The sequence below is a fragment of the Anabrus simplex genome, chromosome 1 (genome assembly GCF_040414725.1).
Source record: "Anabrus simplex isolate iqAnaSimp1 chromosome 1, ASM4041472v1, whole genome shotgun sequence".
Lineage (NCBI taxonomy): Eukaryota > Metazoa > Arthropoda > Insecta > Orthoptera > Tettigoniidae > Anabrus > Anabrus simplex.
The window spans coordinates 1,449,315,315-1,449,341,900 of NC_090265.1; the positions used below are offsets into that span (position 1 = coordinate 1,449,315,315).

The window sequence follows — 26,586 nt, forward strand, 5'->3', positions numbered from 1 at the left end:
AATTTAGGCTCATATTTGGAGCATATCAGTGAGTATGTTGCGTAAATAAAGTCATGTTGGGAAGTCCGGGAGCTGGCTGTTGTCCATGAGTCTGCATTCTATCAGTATTGTGTGTAATACACTGAAGAAAATGGAAATTGCAACACCCAGAAGGTATGGTGCTACATTGCTGCAATTGAACATGCAGAACGAGTGTTCGGTTGTGCTTCGATGATTACAAGTTCAGGTCCCTCTGACTGCAAGTTTGGACAACAACCAATATAGGATGTGCCCAGCACGAGCTGCAATACATTGATGAATTCGTCGAGGCATGGAGTCAATAAGGCCCTGGATCGCTTCCTGAGGAATTGTGGCCCATGCTTGCTGCACTGCACGGGTCAGTTGTTCCAGAATTGTGGGTGGCTGAGGACGGTTGGCCAGTTGTCGGCCCATCATGTCCCACACATGCTCAATAGGACTGAGGTCCGGGGATCTGGCGGGCCATTCTAAGGTTGTGATGTCGTGGAGAACTTCTCTGGAGATGCGTGCAGTGTGAACCCGGGCATTGTCCTGCTGAAACATCCCATTAGCAATGTTCGTCATCATAGGGACAACCACTGGATTGAGTACCCTATCAACGTACTGTCGAGCAGTCATAGTGCCCTCAACATGCACTAGTTGTGATTTCACATTAAAGTCAATAGCTTCCTAGACCATAATGCTTGGTGTTGGCCCTGTGTGCCTCTCGACAGGCCAGCCTTACACGTCGCTGTTGTGGGGTCAATGGAACACCTTCTGCAGGGACACGGGCTCGTAAGCCAGCGGCACGCAAGCGATGACCAACTGTTTGTTGTGTAACGTGCTCGAATTTGCGCTGCTGTTGCATGTGGTTCCATCCGGGCCATCCGAATGATGCGGCGATCCTCTCTCACAGTTGTCTGTCGCGTTGGGCCTGTGCCAGGTCTACGAGTGTGGGTATCTTCATTTGAACACTGCTGCCATACACGTCGTACCGTAGATGCCTGTCGGCCAACACGTGCAGCGACAGTCCTTAGCGATAATCGAGCCTCACACAGACCAATTATCCGAACCCTCTCAAACGGCGACAGTTGTTGATAGCGTGCTCTTCTCTGTCGTCGAGGCATGTTTGACGGGGAACACTTCACTGCACAGACTGCAAGTCAACTACGCTACACCTGAGTCCGTATACTGGAGTTGATTCCTCCGCGACCAATCACGTGGGGAGACCTGTAGCAACAATCCAATGGGTCTGAAACTTTGATCGTTTAGATACCTACAAGGCATCGTTCCATATCTTGAAAATCAAGATTAACACAAACGGCCAATGCCTTCATGGTGTTGCAATTTCCATTTTCTTAAGTATAATTAAATCCAGTAGTGTATGGGAAGTAGCTGTGTGGTGTGTAGGATTTAAGGGAAGGATCGTCATATTGAGTGATGTAAGCATGCTTTTCAGTCGTCTAGATTCAGCAGAGTCACATTTTATCATGTCAGTACTAAAGTCGCCCGTTAAACTCTCATGCTCATACATGGGTAATAGTTCCTGCACTGCTTCCTCCAGGTCTTAAACATATTTCGTCTTCGGTGCACGAAACACAACACCCAGTAAACACTTAACACTGTGAATTTGTAATTCAGTAAATAGAAACTCCGGTCCATTGTGAAATTCACTTGACGTTTTGCGTATTTCTTTGAATTTCATACCCTTGCGCGGATATATTCCTACACTTCCCTCACCTTTTCCTACTCTATCTTTCTTATCAACGTGTAACCCTCCATGCATACCAGTGAAGACGGGATACTTGGTTTTAACCACGACTCGGATATTAATATGGCATGGAACTTGTTGTTAGAGAATATGTCTGAGAATTCAGTGAAATGGGAAAGAAGACTCTGTGTATTCACGTGGCCCACCTGCAGGGAGCCTGGAGGTACAGGAGGAATGTCGCTGAGGCAGCCAGCAGTGGTTTGGGAAGGGGTGGTTTTAGTTTGAACGGTCTGCGTTTGGGGAGGGGGGATTTGCAGGCTGTAATTAGAGACATTTGTTTCCTTTAGCCTAAGAAAAGCCAACTTGACAGTTTCTAGTACTAACTGAACTAGTTCCCTGGAATTTAGTTAAGCCTAATCTAAGTTATCAATAAAATTTAACAAATATTTACAAATTCTAGATATTTTCCTAATGAATTAGTTTTCGCCTAGTTTTAGCTTGGGCTCATGATTAACTAATGCTGTTTAGTTCTTGGCGATTTGTGACTCGAATTTTCCTATCACCTCGTTTCACTACCACTGCCCCCTCCTTCGACCACATATTTTTTCACGCCGTACTTCGTAATTGCCTCTTGGAGAAGCTGTCGACTCAGGGGAGTGAGATCTTCTCGGATAGTTTTGTTTTTGCCCTTTAGTTTTTCTTGTTTGTGAACATTGCGTTCCTCTTCCGACAGGACACAAACTTCACTATTATTGGTTTTGGACGACCGCCTTCTCTTTTCCCAACCCTGTGTGACCTATCAATGTCTTCTAGACTGAGATCGATCCCAATTTCCTCGGCGATATTTAAAATTATGTCGTCTGTGTTCTCATATGCGGACTCTGGCTACACTGAACACTCGCATGCAGTGGCGCCTCGTGAACTGTTCTTTCCCTGTAACTGGGACTCTAGTCTCTCTATGACTTTGTCCCTCCCTTCGATAGCACTCCGCAAGTCTTCCATTACCTTAGCATGGAAGTCTATAGACTCCTGCAATTGTTTTACTACTACCGTTGTCACTTGCTCTTGTATTAGGTTGGCAAGTGTGATCAAGATGTCCTTGCTACACAGCGCGTCCTGGACGGCTTGCTTCACGAAGCTATCCATCGGCACTTGCTTCACTTTGTGCGGCATCATGTTTTTTGTCTGCTGGCAGATGTTAATCACACGTATCACGTCACTAACACTTCTGCATACGCACAACAATGCTAGGGAAAAGTATAAGCGTCACAAATTATTTACACTGCAAAAGTACACCTTCAAACTTAACGCTGATCAGGAGCCTTGCTTTGTGCGACTATACACTGTCCGCCATGACACTCCCGTTCCAGCCTTCGTACCACTTTTCAAATTTCGTGGCAGACCTGGGAATCGAACCCGGGCTTCCGGGGGTGGCAGCTAATCACACTAACCATTACACCATAGAGGCTGACCTCTTTCATATTTAAGCACCTGAAACGGTAGGCCTTACCAATTGTGTCAGAATTCGATTCTACAACCTTGAGTATAGAAGTCAAGTACGTGACAGCCAGTCATCCTCTGCTTCGCCCGCGTTTATTAATTCAATCGCGTTAGATATTTCTAAACAATTTAACTAAGTGCAAAAGAAAACTATATTTATTAACATACATCGTTTTCACTTTTAATATTGGTCGTTCTCTATTATTTTAATATTTCACGCCCTTTCCAGCCCCGCCATAAAGGGATTTCACTCTATAGTTTTATTTCCCAAACAGTAAGTCATATGAGAACATTTTTTGGTTGACAGCTATACTGGAATATGCACACGTACAGCACATCCATGACCTCGGTAATTTTGGACATTCCTTTCATCCCTTCTAACCACCATCCCGATTGGGAATGAACTTTGGTTCAAACGGCATCCACAGTGTCACGGTTCATCTTAGCTACCCCAAAGACTATGAACTCGCCACTAATATCGGTTATTTTTCGGATTTTTATATTTCACCCCTTTCTTTAGGAGTGCTAGAAGTTTCTTGCCCCTACAGCATTTTTCCTAGATAGTAAGTTATATGTGTATCTACTTTGAACACTATGCTGAAACGTACACACACATTCACCCGTAATTTCTGTCATATTCGACATTTTCTTTCTTCACTCTTTCTCACCCTCTATGCAATGGGGACTTTTCATTTTATATACCATTTATAGAGGAGCAATAATAATAAAATGAAGAAGAAGAAAAGTTTTAAGAAACACATAATATTCTTCACATACTGTTGCTTAGGCAACCCACTGATCAGACTTGTCATGCGCTTTACTTACCTTCCCTTATTTTTTTTTCACCCTTCTCAGCCCCCATGCCGAACTACCCATCAGATTTAGTTCAAGTCACTTCCTAAACCCTCCCAGGAGTAATAAAAACAAATTGTGAAATTTTCAACCAGATCGCTATAGTAGTTTTTGAGTCCATTTGAAACATACACACATACATACAAACATTCATTTTTATATAAAGAGAACATAAAGAATCTTCGTATCCCATAATAATATTTGCTGACTTGATAACCTCTTCCTCATTCTAGCTACCCTAGGCTTACACATATGTTTAGCTGAAGTCTTATACAAAGTAGATTGTAAACTGAAAATGAAATGACGTATGGCTTTTAGTGCCGGGAGTGTCCGAGGACATGTTCGACTCGCCAAGTGCAGGTCTTTTGATTTGACGCCTGTAGGCGACCTGCGCGTCGTGATGAAAATGAAATGATGATGAAGACGACGCACACACCCAGCCCTCGTTCCAGCGAAATTAACCAATGATGGTTAAAATTCCCGACCCTACCGGGAATCGAACCCGGGTCCTCTGTGGCCAAACGCTAACCATTTAGCCATGGAACCGGACGATTGTAGACTCAATGCACCAGTCAGAGCAGGTAGGAAGCGAACATACTTCTATGGGTAATCTCTTGCTAGAAATCAACAAATCAGTACCGAGCGATTTGGCTGTGTGGTCAGAGGTACGCAGCTGTGAGTTTGCATTCGGGAGATAGTGGGTTCGAACCCAACTGTTGGCAGCCCTGAAGATAATTTTCCGTGGTTTCCCATTTTCACACCAGGCAAATGCTGGGACTGTACCTTAATTAAGGCCACGGCTGCTTCCTTACCACTGCTATCCCTTTCCTGTACCTTCGTCACCAGAAGACCTATCTGTATAGCTGGGTATGGACTGCGCGTATCTGTTCGAGCGCGGCAAACTCGTTCGTTTGTGTTACGCGTAACACCATGTTTGTGATGCAGTCGATACCCGGCTTATCGGTGCAACGTAAAGCAACTTATAAAATAATATTAGTAGCATCAAAAATAACTGATTCACGAGTACAAATTCAAAAATGACGGAATTGTATTTTACTCATTTATATGAAGAATGTTTTAGTGCAAAGACGAATTTGTATTTTATTTCGTGGTCGAGAAAATTGAAAAAAAGAGGTAAATTTCGAAAATACCCTTGTTCAATCCGTTGCACCCCTTGTAAGTCGAAAATCAAGAAATGTAGAAATTGTACTTTAGGTATTTATATGAAGAATGTTTTAGAGCCAAAACAAAGTTGCGCTTTATATCGCGACCAAGAATGTATAAAAACTGGTAAATTTCAAATATTCCCTTATTCAACCCTTCGCACCCTCTTGTAAGTCGAATTTCAATAAATGCAGAAACTGCATTTTAGTTATTTATATGAAGAATGCTTTAATGCTAAAATGTTGTATTGTATTTCGTAGCCGTGAAAATTGAAGAAAAAAGAGGTCATATTCGAATATACCGTCATTCAACACTTACCACCCCTTGTAAGTCGAATTTCAGGAAATGCAGAAATGTTATTTAAGTATTTATATATGAAGAATTTTTAGTGCACTAACGGAGTTGTATTTCATTTCCCACCGTGAAAATCGAAAAAGGAGGTAATATTCGAATATACCGTCCATCAAACCTTCGCACCCCTTGCAAGTTGAATTTCAGATAATGCAAAAATTGTATTTTAGGTACTTTTGTGAAGAAAGTTTTAGTGCGAAAAGGAAGTTGTATGCTTGCTCAACCCTTGCACACCTAGCAAGTCTAATTTTAAAAATGCAGAAATTGTATTTCGGTCATTTATTTGCAGAATATTTTGGTGCGAAGTCAAAGTTGTATTTTATTTCGTAGCCGAGAAAATCAAAATAAGACGTAAATTTTTAATATATGCTTTTACAACCCTTTGCACCCCTTGTAAGTCGAATTTGAAGAAATGCAGACATTTTATTTGTAGGTATTTATATGAGAATGTTTTAGTGCATAAAAGAAGTATTTTATTTCGTGACCGAGAAACTAGTAAACAGGTAAATTTCGGATATAACCCCATTTTAACCCTTTCAAGTCAAATTTGTTGATAGTGATTGCTCTATGTCTTCTTTTATCAAACATATGTATTTTCTGTTTTACTTGCCCCTGGCTTTTCAAGAGGTTTAGTTGTTTTTCTAAGTGGTGTCATTGTATGACTAGTTATTTCTTTTGTGCTGTGGATATTTATTATTCATTTCTCTGAAGTTTATGTATTTGTTCCTTTTATATTTTATTTTTAGATATTAAGTCATTTAGGTGTCATACGTACTATGAATATTAAAATGATTAATGCACCGTAAAATCCGATTGATGATTTTTTAACGTTTCAATATTGTTATTTTTAGATGCGAGGTTCTTTCTCAGAAGTGTTATTGTTAATAATGAATGTAGACCCTATATTGACTATGCCTCCTGTAATTGAATAAATATCTCTGTTAGTAGTATTAAATAAATAAAATAACAGCATAACTATAGGGAAAATGCGGATATTGTCTGCTTAAGAACCTTTGATATTCGTGGTCATTTATTCTTATAAAGCTTAGTTTTAAATGCAGACGGATTTACATATTTGTCTTTAACTTACGTAATTTGAAATTTCAAACTGCAGTAACTGTTCCGCTGTTTACTTATGTTTAATTTAAATTTAGATAACTTAAATCAGACGTCATCATGTAGTTGCTCTAGGGAGCCGGTGCTACTTGCTCCGCTCGGGACGGGTGTTTGTCACGTAACAAGAGAGCAGCAATCAGGCGGGTTGCATGCCGTGGCCGTACTGTACTTGCGCGACTGGCCTTGAGTACATACTACGTCATGCACTTCCCCTACTTCTTCCCCTACTTGCTCGCTAAGCTGCTCTCGTTCCTCGAGAGCGGGGAGCAAACTGGCTCCGAAGGCATTTCGCTCTCGATTGACGATGCCTGACTTAAATGACATTCTTTGAAGACGCTACAAAATATTGTCTTCCAATCTTAGTTGCGTCCTTAAGTGAAAAAATTGAAATCGGTTCACTTCAGGTAACTTCTCTGGATGTCAGTGCATTTGTTCTAGCCATTCGTAGAGTCAGAGGTTTGCAAGGTAGACTAAAAGAAATTATGGTAATACACTAGAGTCCCGTTAATCCGAACCCCGTTAATCCGAAAGTCCGGTTAATCCGAACTTAAATATTCATCTTTTTAAAAATATCCTTAATGAAATGAAAGAACATATTATAAAATGAAGATTTACTTGCATTTTATTAGTCATATTTTACAAGAATAACTGAATGGAAACATAATTACTCATCATAAACCATCAATCACTGGCCGTTTATCTTTACAAAGTGTGTTAGTTTCTTTTGCCGTAGTGATTGGAACCTACTCGAAGATGCAGTGTTAAACCAGCGTCTCATAAACATCACTTCAGTAAACGCTAAAGAATGGACGTTTCAAATTGCAGTATGTACTGTACTGTACTGTATTGCAGAAACTATTTCCTCAGACGGTTGAGACACTGACCTTCTGACCCCAACTTGGCATGTTCGATCCTAGCTCAGTCCGGTGGTATTTGAAGGTGCTCAAATACGTCAGCATCGTGTAAGTAGATTTACTGGCACGTAAAAGAACTCCTGCGGGAGAAAATCCCGCCACCTTGGCGTCTCCGAAAACCGTAAAAGTAGTTAGCGGGATGTAAAAACGATAAGATTATTATTAGAAAATATTTTCCGGTTAATCCGAAAATTTCGTAATCCGAACAGACTCTGGTCCCAATTAGTTCGGATTAACGAGACTCTACTGTACTTATTGGACTGAAGTGAGGTGCACAACATGGGAAGAATTTCCCTACACGTTGGTTCGTTAACGACAAAAGTTTTTTAACCGCTACAGGTGCTCGTATCTTACAAAGAGAAGAAGAGAAAGAACTTGCACTTGTGTCTCGAGTAATGATAATCTACATGCTTTACGTGTCAGAATATTGTCCTGATCAAAAGCTAAGGAGTCATTACCATTACGAATCTTGTGTTACTTACATATGTTAGAGAAAATCCATAGACCAATTTAAGATATTTGGTGACTGCTAGATGCAATGTAGCCTGTCCCCACTGACTGCCGAGGTTCGCTAGGGAGCAGGCCCATACCGGCCCTGACAACATCAAACGCTTCCAAGGAACTGGAGGTACCTGCAAATATGTTCAGTGATAATATAAGCGTATAAACTGGCCCTAGAAATAAAGAAATAAACAGTTTAATAAAGAACATTGAAATAGATAAAAGGCTGACTGTCCTAAGTTAGATTTGATTCAAATTTGAAGGTATCTACATAAAGATACATTCAGTCTGCAAGTAATCTAGAACCGAATTTATTCAAATTAATGATTTCGGACATCAAGGGGAATAAGCAATAAACAATTCAAAGTATAATTAGACCCTTGCCGTTGTTGCATCGCTCATCAATTCTCACTCGTTTGTCACATTCATATCTTGGTCTGCCCCATCCATTCTCAACACTTACACTTCCTTCAAGAACCAATTGAACAAATTTGAATGTCTTAGCATGTATCTCCTATTGGTCATCGGTCTTATCTAACCAACTTGATTCAGTTTCTCTTTATTTGTGAAACCACTTACCAATTTCACCTTCAATATTATTTCTTTGGCTAGTCTACATTTTATGTCCTGCCTGCTTCTGTTAGTTTTTTAACAAGTAAGTAATTATTTTTGTACCGGGCGGTACACCTCCACGTCGCTAATTCAAACTTTGCGCCAGTTGAAACTCCCCTACTGGAGGAAGTCTGAACTTTATCTAAGGTGTTAATTTTCAAGTTTCTCAGAAGATGTCACTACTTGGAAATTTTGAAGTTTCTGAAATGGGTCGTTTTCGATGTATTTTTGTTTTGCCTGTAGTAAGAAGTGTGAACTTTCTCTTCTAGAGGACACTACTGAAGAACTACAATGGTGCACCCTAGTGCGAAGTGAAAGAACTGTTTTTTGGAAAAAATTTGAATTCATAAGTTTGTTCTTTGTTAAATTTCTTGCAGTCATGGTTTAAGTTGGCAATATTAACCCTTTCTTTCCCCTTGTTTTGAATTTAGCCAATCCCGAATTTATTTAGTTAATTTATGACCAATCAGGTGTATCTTCCCCAAAGGGGATATGTTGCTTAACCCTAGCCAATAAAATGATTGTGGGCGGGTGTACTCATTCCTGAAACGCCTCGAACTTTCCGCGAGAGTATATAAACTGCTGATTTTCGGGTCTCCGCGCCACTCCAGTAACATCTTTTGGTGTGTAAAGTACGTAGCAGGGGGCGGGAAGCGCCTCTTTCTTCGGGCAGCAGTTCAACAACAAGGTAATGGCCGTTTAATAACTTCTTTTCTTGCTAGCTCAGCAGTTTAACTCTCGGGGCAGGTCCGATGCTTTTCCACCATGTAACCTTTCCCTAAAATGTAAAGACTCTTATTATCTATTATCTCTTAAGCTGCATATTGGGATAGAGAGTGCTTAACCTTCTCGAGCTCCCACTCATATTGCATTGAGGTGAACTTATTTTTTTCTCTACCGTTTCTTCCTTAACGTAATGTAAATTGTTTCATTCTAAAGTCACCTCTTTATTATGGGATTAGCCCTTGCAGTAACGGCCTAGTGCCAAGTAGGTTTTATATAAAATGTGTTAGGAGTGCAAGAACGCCTCCTCTCAAGTTGGTATTTTAGAGGCCACGTAATTAACCTTTCCTTACTTAATAGGCCTCAGTAGGTTGGGTATTTTACCCCTGTTTTCGTGTCCGTGGAGGACAACTTGAAAGTAGAATTTGGTGTGGCCTTTGATAGGCTTAAGGTTTGAGAGCGAGTGGCTCTTTCTTGAAAATTGAGTGTTGTATGCCTCGAGGAGGCTTTTCTGTGTAATTTAGAGCAAGTGCTCCTGGGCATGAATGGGGTTTTCTGCCCCTCTGTTAAAACTTGTTTTGGGGTAAAGTTGGGCTAGTTGCCCAAGAATTGCGAGTTCGGGGCTCGAAGCCCAAATCCTGTAAATACTGTAATTGTACTTTTGTTGCCTTGCTACTCTGTACCTGCCATGCTTGTTATTTCTTGATTTTGAAAAGAAAATATAACCTTGTTAAATTTTATCTTAACTTTAATTTCGTATTTTGAGGCCCGTTCACCCCCGCACCTTCTTTCACCTCTGCTGTTCCACAGATACCTCGGAACAATTTTCATTTTCGACTCAAAATAATCTTTAAGTTTTGACGTGGAAACCTGTTTTTCGGCCCTGCGGCGGGCGTATACTAGCACTGAAACGCCCGTCAGAAAACGTGACGCTATTTTTCGACAAAGGTATCTACTTACGATATCTTCAGTGTAATTACATAGTTGAAAAGAATATCTCCTAAACTATAATTTGACACCAAAAACATTTCTATGAAGTCAGCCGTCACTCTTCAGTCGTTACAATTTCGGAACCTTCATATCGATTTAGAAAAATAAAATGTCATTTGAAGCCTATATAATACCCTACAAAAGTACTTAAAAAAATACCTTGGCAATGTTGTGAGATGGACAGCAAGCAATGATATGATGATAAGGAGGGTTAAAAGTCAGGTTATGAGTTTCACGAATAGGAAAAATCCTCTCAGTTTGAATTACTGCGTTGAGGGGTTTAAGTTCCTTGTGGGGATCGCTGCATGTACCTAGCTATTAATATAAGGAAAGATCTCCATTGGGGTAATCACATAAACGGGATTTTAAATGGTTGCCAGACAATTGCGATTGCCGAACATTGGCGGTCGCCGGACTTTTACGGTCACTGAGATAAACTTATGCCCACTCACGGAAATTCCCCAGTTGTCACAGGACATTTACGGTCACTGCAACAGGGGGTGGGCCTCGTTAGCTTAATCTCGGGGTATCCCCGCTAACCTGCCTGAGCACCTGCTCGCTCCTTGCTGATCAACATTTTTCTCTCTCGGGCATTATTTGATACCTTCAGACACAAACACCATTCTGTACCGAAACTTTCTGGTGTGAGTACTGTATTTACTATTGTGAGCTGTAATGGAGGTGACAGTTACAAATCAGGAAAATCGCTGTGCACCTTACAAAGATTATATGTACAGAAAGTATAGGGAGAGTCAACCTGGTATCGTCAGCTGGGTGTGTCTGAAGGAGAAGAACAAGTGTAAAGGACAGCTGAGGACAAGAGGCGAAGAAATACTTCATACCGTCGCTCATCAGCGTGGACCACCTGAAGAAGCGGCCTTCACAGTGAAAAAGCAGGTTCAAGAGGCAAAGAAGAGAGCAAGAGAAGAAGCGACTCCACTATCACAGATGTATGTGCAGGAGTTGGGTGATCTGCGTAACAGGGGCTACGGCTTTGTCACTGATATGCTAGCTCAAGAAACTTTAAAAAGAACAATGCGTCGGCAACGAAATCATGCACGCGGACTTCAAGTAGAGCCAAAAACAAGTGCCCAGGTAATTCTTAATGAAGAGGCGTTTAGGTTGAATAACGACAGCCCGTTTCGTTTAGCTGACGACGGCAAAGGAGAAAAAATTTATAATTTTTAGTGCCGAAAAAGGTAGAGAAAGTCTTAGACATTGTGCGCAGTATCGTAGCTGATGGTATGAGGAATGAAAAGCACAACCTACTTAAATTGATTATGCAGGATAAAATTGATGGAGTGGTCGCGGTCGAAGGAAACACTCTGGGCTGAGGAACTTACGGGATTGGACAGGACTAGATTCTAGTAGACTGTTGAGGACAGCCGAACATCGTACAAACTTCGTTGTGCTTGTGGCCAACCTTCAGTAACGGAGAAGGCACTACAAGAAGAAGAAGTAGTTAGTTTAGTACTTTTTCAGTGTCTGCGTATTCCTTTTGCAGTTCGGCTATGAAATAATAAGGACTTACATGATGGCGTTCTACAACAGTTTGTAGGCAATTATTCTACCCCTTGGAAAGTTTATTAGTCCTCAAAAGCTGCTAAAGGACAGAATCATATTGCTTCTACCGTTCTATTGGATATCGAGGAAGAATTGCTTGCTGGCGTTCCCCTGTTCTTCTTGTGCGAATGCGGGTAATTTTAAAATATTCACCAGCTAGAAGGAATTCCAGTGAATCATCATCAGGAAAAGTTTTGAATGTTTTAGACAACATCCTATTTGGGCACAAAAGCTAAAAACTGTACTGCACAGGGCTAGATTGGAGTACACTGATGAGGACATGCCATATGGATGCTGAAGTGAGGAAATATCAGGCTCATTGATAACCCTCCTGTAGATGGACTCCTAATACTGGTCAGAATACTATCCATCGCCCCCATATGTGTTTAGTTTATCAAAACTCTCGAATACCGTTTTGAATATTGCTCGCCTTACATATATGGCGCGAGCCACATCAGAGATCCCCATAGTCCATGAACTACAGTATGTAACAAAGCTGGAAAACTCTGTGGTATTACATTTTTCTGAAAATTCAGAGCTAATGATCTTATTAATGTCAGCAGTTACTATCCTAACCTCAGTCTGTAACAATGCAGGCAAACCCCGCATCTGTCACTCAACAGAGGACATAAAGCAAATAGTCTGTCTAAATATTTGACCTTCGATTAATAAGTCCATGAGAGCTGTCAATTTCAAGAGAAATACACTTGCTGTGACGATCATTGGGTGACTGGCCGTTTTAAGCGACATTTCTTCCCACTTCGGGTTCCTTGAACCTGTAATGGAAAGATCGGATCAGGAATATTTAGACATGTAACATATTGCGTTCATTCTTGTAATCGTATATATGAAGGTCATCATCATCTTCATACACTACAGGCTTGTCGCTGCAACCATTCTTCTCTCAGCCCTGCTGTTCTGTTCACTTCTTTGTAGTCTTTACAACCCACCAAGTTTCTCACATCCTCGAAGTATATCTTCCTTGTGCCTAGTTTTCCTTCCTCTTAAAACAATAACCACCACCATCACCTAGGTCTTCCTCTTCCTATTTTCCAAATATTTTTCCTTTAAAGACGCTTACTAGAAAGCCATCGTGTCTTCTCAGGATATTCATTTCGAGTCAGAGTGTTGAAAAACTTAATATATATAAACATATACATTAGTCACCTCCGTACAGGTCATGAAGGCCCTTGGAGGAGTGGAAGGTAAAGACTTCTACCATTGTTAACCTCGGCACGTGATGGGGTAGAGTGGTTAGCTCTACGCTCGGCCGCCTTTGCCCCCAGGAATTAACCTGATACTCATTTTTGGTGTAGGATGAGTGAACCTCAGGGCCATATGCACCTCCGGAAGTGGAAATCTCGTTTATTAAATTTTACGACTTCCTGGCGGGGATTCGAACCCACGTCCTTCCGGGCGAACCGAGCACGCCTTTACCGCCTCGGCCAGGCAGCCCCTCATATCTATATAAACAAAACAAAGTACATCTTATGTCACAAACATATTTCACACAAAGTCTGCCCAGAAATGGGCAACGGCAATTCCCTCTTCATTGGCATGAGTCAAGTCTTGAAGTGTACAACGAACAGGGCAGGATTGACAGTCATAAAGGTGCTGGGTAGTTTGTTGCTCCCCACAATCGCAGAATAACCCCATTTTTTAGGTTATCCTTAGATTTATCTACTCCACTCCTCAAACGATTCAGTGCCTTCCATGTTGTCCTTTCCAAATGATGAACAGGGGGTGGAGATTCAGAAGGCACCATCCAATCAGAAAGATGCTCCGTTTTTGCTCGCCACATATCACAACGTGCTGTTCTTGTTGGTTTATACAGAGCCTTGGAGACATTGAGGAAACTTTTCCTGGAGTTCAGTCTTCTGGGTGGAGGTCGATGTCCGAATAACGGGTGGGTGTTTGTGAGATCCATCTTCGACCTCTCTTGCCTTGCAAACACTTCTCGCCGAATGTCAGTACCAGCCAAACACTAAACTTTGTCAGTGGGAGTAGGTTTCAGACACCAAGTAACTATTCTGCATGCTACATTAAGGGCTGTATCCACCCGCTTCGTATGGGCTGAACTGAACCAGACAGGAAATGCCTACTCAGCCGCAGAGGAACTGAAACCAAGAGCTCAGGTTCTTAACACAGTTGGATGGGCTCCCCATTTGCTCGTGCCAGGTTTCTGGAGGGTGTTATTTAGGGCTGAGACTTTCTCTCCAGAGTTAACTCAGTGTTTCTTGTATGTTAAGGTCCGATCTAAGGTGACGCCCAGGTACCTGGGTGTAAAACAATGCTCCATTTGCTTACCCTCCCACGTCACGCACAGCTGCCAAGTAGTGTCTCGATTTCGAAGATGAAATGCACACACCTAGGTCTTAGCCGGATTTTTCAGTAGCCGGTTCTTCTGCTAGTACATTGAAAGATCCTTAAGTGGATTTGAGAGCTGCACTTCAGTGGTTTGAAAATCGTCGCACTGGCCGCTAAAGCCAGGTCATCGGCATAAATGAAGCTACTTGTAAAGGAAATCCTCGCCTGGTCATTCGTGTAGATGTTAGAGAGGATTGGTGAGAGTACTCTGCCGTGGAGAAGTCCATTCCGCTGATCCCTCCACCTACTGTACTTTTCTTGAAACTCAACAAAGAACCGGCGGTTCTGCAGGAGAGTTTCAACAATCTTCGTGAAACCATGGTCTCTGGTGAAATTACAGAGCTTGGTGAGCGAAGTTCTATGATACACTGTGCCGTACGCTGCTGTAAGGTCCACGAATACCACTCCTATGATGTTACGTCTTTCAAACCTATTTTCTATGTGCTGAGTTAAATTGTGCACCTGTGATGTGCAGTTCCTTCCGGATCTAAAACCCGCCTGCTCTGGAATAATATGTTGATCTACTTTAGATGTGAAGCGTTCAAGTAGGACCCCCTCAAATATCTTATATAGGTGACAAAGTAATGATATTTGCCTCTAGCTCTTAGGATCTAACGGATCTTTACCTGGTTTGTAAAGAGCTATTACTCCAGACATCCTCCTCGCCTTAGGTATCTGTTTACTCTGCAAGCAACTGTTTAGGAAATCAACAACCCACTTCCTTGCTCTGGAACCAGAATGTTTTATTTCTTTCACTTTCATATCAGCAATACCTGTATCCTTGTTATTTTTGGATTTCTTTACGTCTTTCTCTAGTTCCTCTAGAGTGATATTATTAGTGAGGTCGCTAAACTCCTTGTCTGTTTGGCGTTCTATTTTAACTTTATTCATATAACCACTTATTTTTCCACTGAGCAAATGTTTATGAGCAATGGCATCTGGGGACAAATTGGCGTGTACAGGGGCTTTTATGAAATTATTAAGCCTCTTTAAGTGTCGCCAGGCTTTCTGACTACTTTTGGACATGTCCAGCTCTTCAAGGATAAGATATAATAACTGTGGTCCGGAAAAGGTCCTTTTAAGACTCATCTTTCAAGACTTCTGGAATAGAAGAATTAGCCGGTAGATACGTGCACTCTACCATATCAAGGAAGCCCCACCGTCAGTCACAGTCGTTTAATCAATCTTAACTGCACAATTTATTCTGTGGCTGCACGTGTGGATGTTTCTTCCGCGCTCTTCATCTCAGGATATGACCTACAAGTTTTAACTTGCTACAAGGTCGCCTGGTGAAATTGCTTGGAAATAAAGCTCTCTTATCCTGATTTATGATATATTTAAGGTGAAGGTGTATCTCAGACCGTTTCGTGTATTCTTATACTGGCTGACCTTACAGTCTCTACCTTGGCAAAAAATGTCTTCCAAGAACTGATCAATTAGTTGACGAAATAAATGCCAACGGATCATCTCACCTCGCTTTAACATAGGCTAATTTGATAAGAATAGGAAGGAGCAGATATTTTCTTTAGAAGAGTCTTTCCTTCTCTGGAAAGATCCGTTTGTCACATTCCTCTCACGCTAGCAACAAGACTACAATATCCGTTGTTGACTGGTTATAGCAGCCTCAATGCCGATCTTGTGAACCAAGCATGGCTTCTAATCGTCTTCAACTCCTCCACATGCGGTCAGCCAGTGATTTGGAATGTACAATTGTAGGATCTTACAGATTGAAGAAAATTTTCAAAGTTGGTATATGTCGAGACATTTGATATTCTGATGAATAAACCAAGGTATCAAATTAATTTTTCCATAGGAATTGGAAATTCCTCCTGATTCGTGCTTCCATTTGAGATCTACCTTGAGGTGCTGAACTTAATAGATGAGAGGGTTATATGCTAATCCACTTCGCTGTCCTGCACTTCATGGAACAGTAAGGTATCTAGCTTCACTTGAAGTTTATCTTAATTTTCTAACAATTGCAAGTAATCCTCTAGCCCCTTTTAAGCGTTTGTGGTCATCATTAGAGGTCTCTGATCTGTGTTGCTGAGCTGGCCGTCTTTCCTACTTCTGCTGAGCAATCTGTATTTCGTCGTCTATTAACGCCTGCAAATATTTCTCAGTGGATGAAATCTCTCGTCTAAATGAAAAGATCTTTTTACCAGGTTTTTTTTTTTTTTGGTGGGGGGCATTCAACGTTGTTTCACTTAAACGGCACTATCTAATTTTCTCAGAGCAGAACTTTGTCTCACGATCAGTGTCACACATGGCATATTGAGCAGTGCTCTTCGTAAGACTGTCGGCACAGAGCCTCGCCTCGTGCTCTGAACCAGTCTTGCTGTGCTAAATGGCTTAGATAGTAGGGCGTCGGCTAGCTGTCCCCAAGGTAGTGGGTTTGATCCTGCCTCACGTCGATGGTATGTGAAGAGATGTTAGTGGCGGGAAGCTGGAAATATGCAAAACTCGTGTCAGTAGATCTACCTGTACATCAATGAACTCCTAAAGCACAACATATCCGGTTCGTCCATGTCTTCGAAAACCTTGGGACGTAAAGCAATATTATTAAGTCAGCCTCAGACGCCCTACATTATAATAACGTTCTCTCTGCGAGCTGAATCTGGACTGATATTAGCATGTCTCCAAAATGTCTTCCAAAATCTGGCCGCATTCAAACCGGCCTCACACTAAGAAGCATTCTCAGACGACTTAGACGTCGACTAGTGTTTTTAGACTTTGAACGAACATTTCTCAAGGGCACTTCGTTTTTCAGTTGCCATAGTAAGAGGCACCAACATGCTCAAAAGTGTCACAACCTACCTGCTGACTCTAAATGTTCCAGTTAACGGTACGTTATGTGACTTAATCGGCGAAATCTTAGAGTGCGAAGGAAAAAATATACGAAAGAAATAGTGCGTAATATTACTCAAAAGAAAGAGAGTCCAGGTTTCGGGAAGAGTACTCGCATACATACGGAAAAATTAAGGAAGAAAGACTGTTAAAAAACTGACATGATAATAACTGAGGACAGCCGGACAGGACAAATATATAAATATCATGTGGATGTATTGGAAAAATGAAATATCACGGATTTAAGAAAGCATTAAGAGAGGATAAATTTAGGCGCAGGGATTCTTAGATATTCAGATAAGATGATGGCTTGTGGTGTTATTACCTAAACCTAAAGAGGCAATGTAGAGGAAAGAAATTAAATCAGAAAACGGAGAATAAAGAAGAAGACAAATACAGTAAAAATTATATAAAATGCCATAAAATCTTACGGTGTGAAATAATTGGCTACACTCCACGGTAGTGTTGGAAGATAAACTGCCATGGTTAGTACTATTCGAAGACCATTGCAACCTCCAACGGAATTCCGAAATATCTCACAGAATGACAGCTTGACATCTCTCTCGCCTTCTATCCAACGAACAAGCACGAGTTTACAGGAATGATGACGAAATTGGTATTACAGTACGTTACTTCCCTTCTGGCAAGCAGCCAGAGACGTTGTCATGGTAACCAGTAGATTCGTTGTCGGTCTGCGAGGGTGTCCGTCACTCAATACAGAGCGTGAAACCCGTAGGAAATAGTAATTTTCTCTGTTATTTGGAGAGTAATCGAAATTATGTACATAACAAACGTGATTTAAAATAAAAGGGGTGTGTCACATATAGTCTACGGATTTTACAAAAAATCAACACTGTATGAGAAAAGTATCAAATAACTCGTATGGACTTCCTAAAAATCCACAGTCTGTTCAATGATTTTTAAATAATATGCATATCAAAACCTTCTCCTGGATGAGTATACTTTCAGTGTGAAGTTTGGTCGAGATCTATCTAGCCGTTTCGCCGTTATGGTGGAACAAATAAACAGCCAAGCAAACAGACACGAAAGCTAAATAGGTTACCACGATACGGTCTTGAGTTAACCTAAAACGGATACATTCCTCAAAAATTTGGCAAAATAAATGAAATTACAGGCAGCGGATCCCCTACAACTTTATTTATATGGTAGATAACGCCTGTGAATGAACACATTTAATAACAGAATGACATATTGCAATTTGCTTTACGTCGCACCGACACAGATAGGTCTTACGGCGACGATGGGATGGGTACGGCCTAGGAGTGGGAAGGAATCGGCCGTGGCCTTAATTAAAGTACAGCCCCAGCATTTGCCTGGTGTGAAAATGGGAAACCACGGAAAATCATTTTCAGGGCTGACGACAGTGGGGTTCGAACCCAGTATCTCCCGAATACAAGCTCACTGCTGCGCGCTCCTAACCCCATGGTCAACTCATCCGGTGAATGACATATTTCGTTTCACAAGGACAACCTCAGATTCTAGCAAATCACTTTCAAGACTTTTCCTAATCTAATGTACAGAACGAGTTGGCTGTGTGGTTCACGTCACGTAGCTATGAGCTTGCCTTCGGAAGATGATGCATTCAGATTTCATCATCACCAGCCCTGAAGATGGTTTTCTGTGGTTTCCCACTTTCAGACGAGACAATTGCTAGGGCTGCACCTTAATTAAGGCCGCGCCCGCTAACTTCTCACTCCTAGTCCTTTCCAATTCATCTGTCGCCGAAAACCTTAACGTGCCAGTGTGAAGTTTTAAACCACCATGCAATCTACTATTTCCTGATAAACCTCACTGTAGTTTTAAGGAAATTTGGTGTTAAATTGTGTATTATACATTGCTTAAGAAAATCTATATCCTTGCCCAGTTTTGCGACCTTGATAATAAAAATGTTGTAATATAATTTATGTGCAACAGATTTGTATGTACCGGTATTGAAAAGGTGGATTCCATTATATTAAATTACTTTTGTGAATCTCAGTTCAATACGGAACGGCTATGAAGTTTTTAACTTTAGATGACACAGCTTACCAGGCAAAATCAAAGGCCCATCATTACATGGGACACAAAATCAAGGTCGCAAAACTGGGCGAGGGTATAGATTTTCTTAAGCAATGTATAAACCTCACTGTATTCAGCTGCCTCCCATTCCCCTTCTTCTAGATTTGTTTTTCCTCTTATGCTCCTTCACCAAGACTGTCTAGCAAGTTACCATTCATCAACCTCAGACCGGTTTCTTCTCGTTGAACTGTGATTCATTTTCCAAATTTCACCTAGATTTCCTTGGTTACTCCATAACTATACACATCGAAATGAAGAAGGAACAAACTGCAACCCTGCCTTTCTGGACAGTTGCTTCAAGTTCTGCAACGCTGAGAGAAATATTCTAATGGTAGCTGCGAACATTACTTACCTAGTGGATATTATAAGTAGAAATCAAGAGTTTTACGATCTAATTCGAAGAAAGTAGGTTGTTGACTTGATTCTATTTAGGGCCTGAGCCATCGCTGATCATTGGTAGGCTTTACTTTATTGTGAACTGTAGAGGTATTCAATGTACAGGTTATAAAATGCTCCTGATTATCTGTCCGGCATGAAAAACTACTCGGTTTGATAATACTTCACGTTCGGACACAAAAACTGTTCTAAAATATATTTATTGTCTTACTCTCTAGCATGCATTTCTGAATCCTTGGCAGAATGGTCAGTGTACTAGCCTTCGGTTCAGAGGGTCCAGGGTTTGATTACCGCCGAAGACTTTAACTGTGTACAGTTAATTCTTCTGGCTCGGGGACTGCGCTTTTTGTTCGTCTCAATGCATTCTCTTCATCTGCATACTACCAACCGTCTCAGGAGTGAATATATCCCTTCACAAACGGTTCGAATCAGGAAGGGCATCCGACCATAAAAAAGGGCCAGGAAGAAGAGTGTTTAACATATTTGTCCAATAGACGCTTTACCAGTATTTGCGTAGTTCTATTAAGTTAGGAAAATGACAAGCAGTGTTTAGGGCAATTTGTAGAGGTAGATGGAAAGGTATTAGCCGAGGGATATTGTCACGGTCCTAATCCCGGCCAATGTAGGCTGCACGTCCTTCTGGTTCGCATTCCACGTAAATCCGATAGCTTATCAACAGTCACGTAGTTATAAACTTGTTTTGCGGGAAATACTGACATTTAAACTCGTTCTAAAATCTTACAAGTTTACCCATTTATTTATAAAGTGTGAATAAGTATTAACTAGTCAAGAAATATCTATGATGATGTGCTCCATCTCTTTGGTCGTGTTTGTACTCAGAGACTCGACATTTTCAGTCGATCACTTTTTGTGTCTGTAAGAGTACGTAGCTCTATGTGCTGCAAAATAGAGTTGCAGACTAAAATCGCTGAATAGTGCAAGATATAATGATCAGAAAGGCCTTAATCGAGTTTCGAAGTTTAAGCTAGTGTTGAAAGCTGGAATATTATATACAAAAAACGTTACTGCACACGACGCAGGGTTCTTTCACATTCAATATTATTTTCAAACGCTTTATATGCTGTATATAGCATTTCCTCTTGAACTAAGGAAATGCATAAATGCATTGTGCAAGAGAGAGATGCAGAAAATTCTTCCTACGACCAAAATAGACTACGTGCAGCAAATATGATGACAAGTCAGTCCAGTGGTATATCCAAACAAGGAAACCGTCAGACGCACGTGGCATAAGTTGGAAAGGATGCGTAATAGTAAGAGGACGGAAGTTGCAATAAACAGTTTAATAGTCGTGATAATGTACAAGGAAAGGAAATGTGAACAGTTCATTCATGATTAGCTGAATAACACTGTAATGATTCCTTACATTAAATGCTTTAACTCGCTTCATTATACGATCTATTTCATTTTAATAGTGATACTTCAAAGAGATTCAGCACCATTAAGATAACCCGGAGTGGTTATGAGCCTCTTTAGACCCCATGTTTTCTATCCAGTTGCCCAATAGAGGCAGTCGTAGCATGACACCAATCTGACTTCAACCAAAAATAATCTGATCGTGACATTTCATACATTTCAACAAGTGATCCATGTAGATTTATCCATTATTGATAAAGAACCTCGTCTTTATAACAGTCTTACACCAGGATCAGTTCCCACTACAACATTATCGCCAGCTGTAAGTTTTACTACCGGGAATATTCTGCTTCCGATATAATAATAATAATAATAATAATAATAATAATAATAATAGTAATAATAATAATAATAATAATAATAATAATAATAATAATAATAATAATAATAATAATAATATAGTCCGCCTCTGAGGTGTAGAAAATAGAACTCAGAGAGTAGGCGAAGCTTTATCTGTCCCTGTAATAATGAGGGGAATTCCTCGACGCAGTATTATTGGACCTTTATGTTTTCTTATATAAGGTATATCAATGATATGTGTAAAGATCAGAGATAAGACTGTTTGCAGTTGATGTTATTCTGTACAGAGTAATACATAAGTTACAAAATGACCTCGATAATGTGAGATGGACAGCAGGCAATGATATGATGATAAACAGCGTCAGATTGTGAGTTTCACAAATAGGAAAAGTCCTCTCAGTTTTAATTACTGCGTTGATGGGGTGAAAGTTCCTTTTGGGGATCATTGTAAGTACCTAGGTGTTAATATAAGAAAAGATCTTCATTGGGGTAATCACATAAATATGCTTGTAAATAAAGGGTACAGATCTCTGCACATGGTTATGAGGGTATTTAGGGATTGTAGTAAGGATGTAAAGGAGAGGGCATATAAGTCTCTGGTAAGACCCCCACTAGATTATGGTTCCAGCCTATGGGACCCTCACCATGATTACTTGATTCAAGAAATGGAAAAAAAAAAACAAAGATAAGCAGCTCGATTTGTTCTGGGTGATTTCCGACAAAAGAGTAGCGTTACAAAAATGTTGCAAAGTTTGGGCTGGGAAGACTTGGGAGACTAAGTGGTATGTTCCAAACTGTCAGTGGAGATACGGCGTGGAATGACATCAGTAGACGAATAAGTTTGAGTGGTGTCTTCAAAAGTAAGAAAGATCATAATATGAAGGAAAAGCTGGAATTCAAGAGGACAAATTGAGCCAAATATCCGTTTATAGGTAGGGGAATTAGGGATTTGAATAACTTACCAAAGGAGATGTTCAATAAATTTCCAGTTTCTTTGAAATCATTCGAGTAAAGGCTAGGAAAACAGCAGATAGGGAATCTACCACCTGGGGGACTGCCCTAAATGCAGATCAGGATTGATTGATTGATTGATTGATTGATTGATTGATTGATTGATTGATTGATTGATTGATTGATTGATTGATTGATTGATTGATTGATTGATTGATTGATTGATTGATTGACAATGTGACTACCTGCCAACCTCGGAGGCCCGGGTTTGATTCTCAGCTCAGGCACATAATTTGAAAAGTGGTACGAGGACTGGACCGGGTCCACTCAGCCTCAGGAGGTCAACTGAGTAGAGGTGTGTTCGATTCCATCCTCAGCAATCCTTGAAGTGGTTTTCCGTGGTTTCCCACTTCTCCTCCAGGCACATGCCGGGATGGTACCTAACTTAAGGCCACGGCCAGTTCCATTCCTCCTCCTTGTCTATCCCTTCCAATCTTCTCATTCCACCACAAGGCCCCTGCTCAGCATAGCAGGTTAGGCTGCCCGGGAGATGTACTGGTCATATTCGCCAGTTGTATCCCCCGACCCAAAGTCTCACTCTTCAGGACACTGCCCTTGAGGTGGTAAAGGTGGGATCCCTCGCTGAGTCCGAGGGAAAAACCGACCCTGGAGGGTAAAAAGATTAAGAAAGAAAGAATAATATAATAATATAGTAATAGTGATAAGAAATGTGTATGAAGCCAACTGAGCTATAGTTAAAATAAATGGCAAATTTCAAGATCCAGAAAGGTGTCCGGAGGGCTGTATACTGTCACCAGTGCTCTTCAGTATTTATGTTACACCATAACAGCTGCATTTCAGGAATGGGGTGGTGGGTTTCCTGTCGGTGGTGAGAAAATATCCAACCTTCCTCATGCAGAAAATACTACACTAATTGCTACTGATGAGAAGAAAATGGCAGAGCTCATTTCTCGTGTCAAAAATGTCAGTACTCAAATGGGACTACAATTTAACATGAACAAGACCAAACTAATTATTGTTGATGGAGCCGAAAAAGTAGCCAGCACGGACATCTTCAAGTATCGCTCTATCTTGTTAACACTGAAAAAGAGTAGTATCCAGTCTGGTATTTTCAGTTTTCCTCTATGGAGGCAAAACATGAACTCTTCGTGTTACAGACCTGAAGAAAATCGATTCTTTTGAAATGTGGGGCTGGAAAAGAATGTTCGCACGCCTTGGGGAGAATTTCGTATCAGTGATTCCATTAGAAACAATCTCAACACCAGAATTATCATCGACATGAAAACAATTACAATTCTTTGGGCACACTATGCAATGTCGGAATGACAGCATAGAAAAACTGATCATTCTCGGAAATGTTCCCAGCAGGAGAGATTGTAGACGAGTTCCCACTCGATGGTCGAGATGAGTCCGCCTCTGTGCTGTAGTGGTTAGTGTGACTACCTTCCATCCCCGGAGGCCCGGGCTCGATTCCCGACTCTGCCACAAAATTTGAAAAGTGGTACGAGGGCTAGAAAGGGATCCATCGGGCTCGGGAGGTCAACTGAGAAGAGAGTGGTTCGATTCCCACCTCAAACATCCTCGAAGTGGGTTTACATGGTTTGCCACTTCTTCTCCAGGTAAATGCCGGGATGACACCTAACTTAAGGCCACGGCGGCTTCCTTTCCTATCCCTTCCAATCTTCCCAACCCCTACTAGGCCCGTGTTCAGCATAGCAGATGAGGCCGTCTGGCCGAGATACTGATCCTCCTCCCTAGTTGTATCCCCTACCAAATTACTCACGCTCCAGGACACTGCCCTTGAGGCGGTAGAGGTGTGGTCCCTCGCTGAGTCCGAGGGAAAAACTAACCCTGGAGGGTAAACGAATTAAGAAAGAAAGAAAGAAAGAAAGAAAGAAAGAAAGAAAGAATAACTGGGTTGAACCTCCTTGGTGCATCACGTCTGGCCCAGGATAGTAAGAGCTGGAGACAACAGACCAATAGCCTGTTTTGACAGACAGCGGATGCCGTGGATATAGTCTATTCTACTACCCCAACCCACAGAGAGATTATCGTTGACTGCGAGGGACTGGCTGTCCTGGTGATTACTACATATGCTTCTAATTTATTAATGTGTTTACACAGGTACGAAACATTGTTCAATAGCGTTCAGTATTAACTCACAATGTGGAAATTCAAGTGGTGTCGCTTTATTCTCTCCCTTAGCCTGACTCTTTCAGCAAGTAACTGACCTAAAGGGCATTAACTAGTAGCGTATAATGTATCTTGTCTTTATGCATATTTCTAAATACCGAGTTACCTGCATTTGTCCACTAAAACGCGATTGCCGTGACTTAGTAAAAGGCCCATGCATATTACTCTGCTCCCTCGTTTACGTGCAGGAACTACTTGGAATCCATCAAGTTCCCAGCGGCGTAGCCCACTAATACAATTAGAGACATGAGAAATCGAGTCGAGTCGCCTAAAGAACTGGCCATTAGCGAAACAAGGCTTGTGCCCTACAGGTCTCTCACTCTCACAAAGTAAATTCTTCCATTAAACTTCATATCTTTTGGATACCTGGTGCACATTTTAAGATTATTATATAAGAGCAAGGGCTTATAATTATGAGGGGGTTTTGTAAAATGTACACACCGCTTGTCGTGACGCCAGGCCCGGTCCGACGGCGATCAGAAGGCGCTGTCTCTGTTCAGCAGAGAGACGAGGATGGTCAGCTGGGCAGTCGTGTACCATTTGATACCAGGCCAGGAACCATAGCACGGTGAGGACCGTGAGCACGTAACATAACCAGTCCCGACCCACCAGCTGTACCACTCGAGTACCCACCAGTCCCACGGCGGCGTAGCCCACTGACACAGCTAGAAACATGGTAAAGACAGGTTAAACCAGTGCATCGACGGAACATATTTTTATTAATTCTAGCATAGCAACTCGTTATGCACACGGCGAAAAGAAACCGTTTATATATACTGTATATATATTTGCTGTTGGTTTTACGTCGCACCGACACAGACAGGTCTTATGGCGACGAAAGGGCTAGGAATGGGAAGATGCGGCCGTGGCCTTAATTAAGATACAGCCCCAGCATTTGCCTGGTAAAATGAAATGGCGTATGGCCTTTTGCGCCGGAAGTGTCCGAGGACAAGTTCGGCTCGCCAGATACAGGTCTTTTGATTTGACACCCGTAGGTGACCTGCGCGTCGTGATGAGAATGAAATGATAATGAAGACGACTCATACACCCAGCCCCAGTGTCAGCGGAATTAACCGATTATGGTTAAAATTCCCGACCCTTCCGGGAATAAAACCCGGGACTCCTGTGGCCAAAGGCCAGCACACTAACCATTTAGCCACGGAGCCGGATATTTGCCTGGTGTGAAAATGAGAAACCACTGAAAACCATCATCAGGGCTGCCGACAGTGGGGCTCGAACTCACTATCTCCCGGATGTAAACTCACAGCTGCGCACACCTAACCGCACGGCCAACTCGCCCGGTATAAAATTCTAAGACGATGGACGTTATTGTTGTAGGCAGTACAGTTGCTAATTCCTGTCGCATTTTAGAAGGCAGAGAAATCGTGCTCACCATACGTGTGTATCGTTTTGTGTATCTGTTTTATTATTATTATTATTATTATTATTATTATTATTATTATTATTATTATTAGTTTTGCTTTACGTCGCATCGACTCGGATGGGTCATCGCAATAATGGAATAGAAAAGGGCTTGGAGTAGGGACGAAGCGACCGTAGCCTTAATTAAGGTACAACCCCAGCATTTGTCTGGTATGACAATGTGAAACCACGGAAACCATTTTAATAGCTGCCGACAGTGGAGTTCGAACCCTCTATCTCCCGATCGCAACCTCACAGCTACGCGACTCTAACCAAAAGGCCAACTCGCTCGGTCGTATTTTTTAAAAATAGATACTGCCTCTAGATAACAATCACCAAAACGCATTTTAAAGAAAATATTCGCTACTGTATCTTGGAAATATAATTACTACTGTCTTTCAATATCCTCGTTGCTTGTTTAAATCTTGTATATAATCCATTGCGCTTTCAGTCATGTTAATGGTCTTTACAAGTATCGTTACCAAATTCGCGATGAGCCACGAAGTTCAAACTTTGCATACATATTCCCTCTGGATTGCAGTATTTATGTGTGTCCAACCTTTGTCCCATTTCTCTATGGGGTCG

The 26,586-nt window shown here is 41.4% G+C and overlaps 1 protein-coding gene across 1 annotated transcript in view; it reads right to left on the reverse strand.

The window, feature by feature from the left end:
* LOC136858414 (sialin) overlaps positions 1-26,586 on the reverse strand; it is a 442,086-nt gene that overhangs the window by 37,998 nt on the left and 377,502 nt on the right. The window contains exons 6-7 of the mRNA XM_067137938.2: positions 25,021-25,244; positions 8,088-8,237 (exon numbers count right to left, since the gene is read on the reverse strand). Coding sequence (XP_066994039.2) covers positions 8,088-8,237; positions 25,021-25,244 — 374 coding nt within the window. The remainder of the gene's footprint in view (positions 1-8,087; positions 8,238-25,020; positions 25,245-26,586) is intronic.